Source organism: Amblyraja radiata, chromosome 5 (assembly GCF_010909765.2).
Source record: "Amblyraja radiata isolate CabotCenter1 chromosome 5, sAmbRad1.1.pri, whole genome shotgun sequence".
NCBI classification, from domain to species: domain Eukaryota; kingdom Metazoa; phylum Chordata; class Chondrichthyes; order Rajiformes; family Rajidae; genus Amblyraja; species Amblyraja radiata.
Genome location: NC_045960.1, coordinates 29,582,106 through 29,588,329, shown reverse-complemented (window position 1 = coordinate 29,588,329; position 6,224 = coordinate 29,582,106). Strand labels below are relative to the sequence as shown.

At 41.0% G+C, this 6,224-nt stretch overlaps 1 protein-coding gene across 2 annotated transcripts in view; it reads left to right on the top strand.

Annotated features, from left to right (window-relative positions):
• slc18b1 (solute carrier family 18 member B1) overlaps positions 1 to 6,224 on the top strand; it is a 32,871-nt gene that overhangs the window by 12,540 nt on the left and 14,107 nt on the right. For both annotated transcript variants that reach the window (XM_033020921.1, XM_033020919.1), the window contains exons 4-6: positions 1,326 to 1,399; positions 4,422 to 4,569; positions 5,352 to 5,508. In XM_033020921.1, the coding sequence (XP_032876812.1) occupies positions 1,326 to 1,399; positions 4,422 to 4,569; positions 5,352 to 5,508 (379 nt within the window). The remainder of the gene's footprint in view (positions 1 to 1,325; positions 1,400 to 4,421; positions 4,570 to 5,351; positions 5,509 to 6,224) is intronic.

Genomic DNA, 6,224 nt, shown 5'->3' with positions numbered 1-6,224 from the left:
CATGATTTCATCCAAACCATTGATGTAGATGACAAACAGGAACGGGCCCAGCACCGAACCCTGAGGCACGTCACTCGTCAAAGTAATGCTGAGAGAGACTATTGATGAGTGTATATTGTTTGATGTCATTGACCATACTCTTCATCATTTTACTGATAGAAGTGAAGTCAACATTTATAATTTGAAATACAGCCAAACTCCATAAAATGGATTGCGTAAGAAATTAAAGCTTGATGAATGGCACGGCTGCTGATGTATCTATCTTATTAGAATGCTTTCAATAGGTATTGCAGTTATTCATGAAACTTTGAAATGTGCTGTAAGCCGCTTCTCTCAGTTATACCTTGATCCCTGGCCTCAAAACCATATGTTGGGTGCAGTACTGTACATATTTAACTGCTTTTTCTTGTACCAATGCATGGAACGCAATGATAACTCTCTTTCACAGTGTGTACGTTTGGAGACCGGTTGGTAATTGAACAATTCTCTCAGTGAGAAATGGAGCACAAGGTTGTATAATCTGTAACTTTGAGCACCAGTATCTATACAGTTTAAAGTGACAATCAAGCTAGGATACAGGGGTCCAGGTGGAGCAGTAAAGCTGTAACCTGCTGTCTGAAAAGATGCACTTAATAGTCCAGAAGTTTATGAAACTGTATTAATTTATATCAGTGACATGTTAAAGCAGACTATTAGCCTGTAATTAACCAGCCTGAGGAAGAAGGGTTTCGGCCCGAAACGTCGCCTATTTCCTTCGCTCCATAGATGCTGCTGCACCCGCTGAGTTTCCCCAGCAATTTTGTGTACCTGAGAAATATACTCGTTGGGAATGATTTTTTAAAAATTGGTTAAAAATCAGTGGATTACAATTTTTTAAGTGTGGGCGTTTAACCGATGAGGATGAATATTAAACATATGGGTGGCATAGTTGCTGGTACAGTTGCTGCCTTACAGCGCCAGAGACCCGGCTTTGATCCTGATTATGGGTGCTGTCTGTATGGAGTTTGTAGGTTCTACCCATGACCTGTATGGGTTTTCTCTGGGTCCTCCGGTTTCCTCCCACACTACAAAGATGTACAGGTTTGTAGATTAATTGGCTTTGGTAGAAAATTGTAAATTGTCCTGCGTGTGTATGTAGGATAGTGTTAGTGTGCGGGGATCGCTGGTCGGCGTGGATTCGGTGAGCCGAAGGGCCTGTTTCCGTGCTGTATCTCTAAACTAAACTAAAGCTACTCTGATTTCCTAATGCTTGTGCGTTAAACATGAATTGATAGGCATTTTAGTTGACCATTTGAGCGACCAGCTAACTTGTTTTATTCCCCCAGATTGTGCAAATTGGTGCAAAATTTATGTTTGTGGCTGGCATGCTTGTCTCTGGTTGCTGCACTATTCTTTTTGGGTGAGTTACGTTCTTTACTATCCATGCTGCTCAGGTTACATCTTTGGGAGTCTGATTGTGTGGAACTATTTGTAAAACAAATTTAAAACTATTTGCATTTTATCAATAAATGACCAGAAGGGAGGGAGATTCAATGAAATTATAAACATTGATATGCAGGATTATATAATTTTGAAATTGAAGTATTGGCTTTGGACCCGATTGGTGTTTTCTTTATAATGGTATATTGAGAACCAAAATCTTAATTCCCTGGTGCAAATGTGCGTAGTAAATATCATTTTACATTGAATTTTAATGCAGTTTTATGTTAACAAGAATGATCCCAGGGATGATTGAGTTAACGTATGATGAGCATTTGATGGCACTGGGCTTGTACTCGCTAGAGTTTAGAAGGATGAAGGAGGACCTCATGAAATTTACCAATAGTGAAAGGCCAGGATAGAGTGGATGTGGAGAGGATCATTCCAATAGTGGGAGAGTCTAGGACCAGAGGGCACAGCCTCGGAATAAAAGGACGACCATAAGAAAGGATATGAGGGGGAATTTCTTTCATCCGAGGTTGGTGAATTTGTGGAATTCATTAGCAGGTCATTGGGTATTTTTAAAATGGAGATTGACTAGTTCTTGATTAGTGCGGGTGGCAGAGTAGCAATGTTACAAAATTTTGAGATTTAAAATATCAAGTCTGCAACTTATCCCTTCAGATAAAGCATAAAAAGAAGTTTAATTTGACACCTAATTCACTTTCATGTCTTCAGTATTAAAAGTTATGGCCATTTTCATACTCGGAAATTAGCATCTTGTTCCCTATTGCTTTTCCATTGACTTAACACAAAAGCTGTGATCAAGGACAGTCAAGAGCCCATAACGTTCTTAAAAATTAAGAGAACTGAAAGAAATGTTCAGTTATTATAGATTGAAGCATTCTGAAACAAATATTAAACAATCTTTCTTGGATGACCTGAAATTAAAGCATATAATTAGTTAGTTACCTAATTGTAGCTAATTACAAAATTCAATTACTAGATCTAAACATCTATCCATTTCCTAAGAAAAGATGAACATTTTTAAATAGCCCAAGTGTCCAAATAACATTCACACAAGAATTCACAATATAACATGATTTTTAAATCTCATTGTCATGAATTTATAGGCCAAATGGAAGGAATTTTATGTTTAATTGCCGTAAATTAATGGGCTTTTAAATCATCTTGCGAGTGGGTTTTTGTGGAACGCGATCGATTGGAACGTTGCGGTTGCAGTGAATTTGAAGCCCATATCGGCAGGAAAAACACTGCCGGTTCGTAAGGGGCCAAAATCACATTTTCTCCAAGGAAATTTTGATTAAAGTCATCCTAAGAAGCAAGTTTATATGTAAAATATACGACTTACCCCGTGTTTCGTCCCCTATGTGAGATCCATCCCGTTAGAAGTCGCTTTTTTATTTTACTCCGGTGATTAAATTGTTCCCCGATTTTTTTTAAACTTCCGAGAACGGAAGTCGGAAGGATTTTTCTGCATCAGCTGGCAGGCTGAGAAAATCTATCTCGGACAGGCAGGAGAAAACGGCATATTAATTCCCCCCCCCTCCCTCCCTCCCCCCCCTCAAAGGCGCCAAAGTCGCGCACACGGCCAGTGGCAGAACTGCAGCGCCGCTGAAGGTAAGTATTGTAACATCGCTATGTCAGAGGTTACGAGGAGAAGGCAGAAGAATGGGGTTGAGAGAGAAACATAGTTCAGCCATGATTGAATGACAGAGTGGACTCAATGGGCCGAAGGGCCTAATTCGGCTCCTATGACTCATGAACTAATTTGTTCCTTAATGTATCTGCATTCCAGCACATTAAATCACTATCTCACAACGTCAGTAATCTGTGTTCGGTTCTGACATCAGGTGCTGGCCCGCGTGGAGTTTGCATTTCCTTGCTGCACCACGTTGGTTACCTTCCACATCCCAACAATGCGTAGGTTGGTAGGTTCATTGGCCATTGTAAATTGTCTCTGGTGTGTAGGTGAGTGGTAGGATCTAGAGAGGGTTGATGAGAACATGAGGAGAATAAAAAATGAGATTAACGTATCATTATTGTAAATGGGTAATTGATGGTCGAAGAGGACTCATTTGAAAGGCCTGCTTTCATGATGTATGAGTGCATGACTCACAGATTTAGCATAGAATCAGCCCCATTCTACCAGCCCCCATCACTCGTGCCTAACTCTGAAACGTTGAATTGAGTCCACAACGCCAGCCTGGCTTTGATCAACCCCTTGAGATCTGACCACCACCTCTCCATCGCTATTGCCAGTCACCCTAAAATCAACCTCCTGATTAAAGTCTCTACATGATCCTCGATTACAAACTCTCACCTCTCAGGATCGGATGCATTTTCTCTCCCCTATGTCAGCAATTTCCTTCTAAAAAAGATACAAAGTGCTGGAGTAACTTAGCAGGTCAGACAGCATCCCTGGAAAACATGAATAAATGTCATTCTGGGTCAGGAAGAAGGGTCCCGACCTGAAATGCCACCTATCCGTGTTCTCCAGGAATGCTGCGTGACCCGCTGAGTTACTCGCTTCATGATGTGAACAGTAGAATTACAGCTGTAACCAAATGGAATGAGTTGATGTGCATGAAGTAAATCTTTAAAACCATATATAAAGAGAACTAAAGTGAATAGGTGAAGGGGAAAAGATTTAATAGGGTCTGAGGGGTAATGTTTTTGCACAAAGGCTGCCAGATGAGTTAGTTGAGGCCTGGACTATCCTAACATCTAAGTAACAGTTAGAGAGGTACATGGAAAGGATAGGTTTGGAGGGATATGGGCCAAATGCAGGCAGGTAGGACTACTGTAGCTGGGACATGTTGGCTGGTGTGGGCAAGTTGGGCCGAAGGACCTGTTTTCACACTGTATCACTCTGACTGAAGGCAGTGTAAATGTTTGTAATGCTTACCTGTCAAATAACATGGTAAAACATTTAGCATTCCTTTCTTGAAGTTGATACCAGTTTTTATTTCCCTTTTCAGCATATTGAATTTAGCCCCAGATGGAGCCATATTTATCTCTTTGTGTTTCATCGTAAGATCAGCAGATGCAATCGGTTTTGCTGCAAGCGCAACTGCATCATTCTCAATTCTTGCTGCAACGTTTCCAAATAACGTAGCTACAGTTATGGTAATAACAGATGTAATGCCAATACTAAAGCGATGATTAACATTATTAAAGAGGGAAACATTGGTCATGAAAATATTATACATTGTACACATATTAATTTATTTTATGAAACTTGATTTCAATCAGTTCTGTAATTTTTAATTTGTTTGCCTTTTTGGTGCACCTTCTCCTTGTTATACTTTCCCGAACTGTGGTGTGCAGATTAAGCTCTGTGGCTATTCTCAGCCATCAATAGGAGATCCTCTACCTACTTAGACATGTTTGGCCTACGAATATGAGGACTATCTGCTTTATTCTTTACCATTTATCGAGTAATTTTGGTGGTATATTGGCACACAAAGTAGAACCACATAGAGCGACACGGTGGCACAGCGGTAGAGTTGATGCCTTACAGCAATTGCAGCGCTGGAGACCCGGGTTCAATCCTGACCACGGGTGCTGTCTGTCCGGAGTTTCTTCTTTCTCCCTGTGACTACGTGGGTTTTCTCTGAGATTTTCGGTTTCCTCCCACACTCCAAAGCCGTACAGGTTTGCAGGTTAATTGGTTTCATAAATGTAAAAAACTGTCCCTGGTGTATAGGATAGTGTAATATGTGTGGGTCGCTGGTTGTCGTGGACCTGTTGGGCCGAAAGGCCTGTTTCCATGCTGTATCTCTAAACAAAACTACACACCTGTCCCATAGCTGAAACAATTTTTGTTGATCTGTTGTTTTTAATTATTTTATATTTACAGAATTTAAAGCCGCAGTAACTCAATCTCCAAACTTGTTTTCCCCCCTCAGGGATCTCTGGAGATATTCTCTGGACTTGGCCTAACATTGGGTCCACCTATTGGAGGCTACTTGTATCAACTATTTGGATATCAAATTCCTTTTATTTTGCTGGGATGTATAGTTCTATTAATGATACCTTTGAACATGTGCATTTTACCAAGATGTGGTAAGCCTCTGCATCTTAAATTTTTTTGTTCTTGCTTACTTTTTGAGTCAACAACAACAATCAGTTTTATTTGTCACTTGCACATAAAGTGTAAGTGAAATGAATTTGCCAGCAGCGGTACAATGAAAAAGAACACACACAAACATCCACCACAGCATTCATCACTGTGGTGGAAGGCACAACATTTGGCCAGTCCTCCTCCATTTTCCTTGGGGCTAGTGCTTAGTTTACAGATAAGGCATGGAAACAAGCCCTTAGGCCCACTGAGTCAATGCCAACCAATGATCAACCGTACATTAGTTCTATGTTATCTCAGTTTTGCATCCTCCGCACTAGGGGCAATTTACAGAAGCCAATTAGCCTGAAAGCCAACAAATATTTGGAATGTGGGAGGAAACCAGAGTACCCGGAGAAAACCCACGTGGTCACAGGGAGAACATGCAAAGTCCACACAGGCAGCACCCATGGTCAGGATCGAACCCGGGTCTCTGGCGCTGTGAAACAACAACTCTACCGTTGCACCGCTATATTGCCCTAGCTGGATGAATTTCTGGGTGCCACTTAACAGAAGGGTGGATAGCCAGTTGCTTAGGAACCAGCTGTTGTACTACTTTAGGCGAAGAAAGAGTACATAGTTGCAGAAAAAATGGGAGGGGAGAAGTTTCAGAAGCCGTATCAATGAACCAAATCGAGGAAAACTAGAACTAATATGTTGG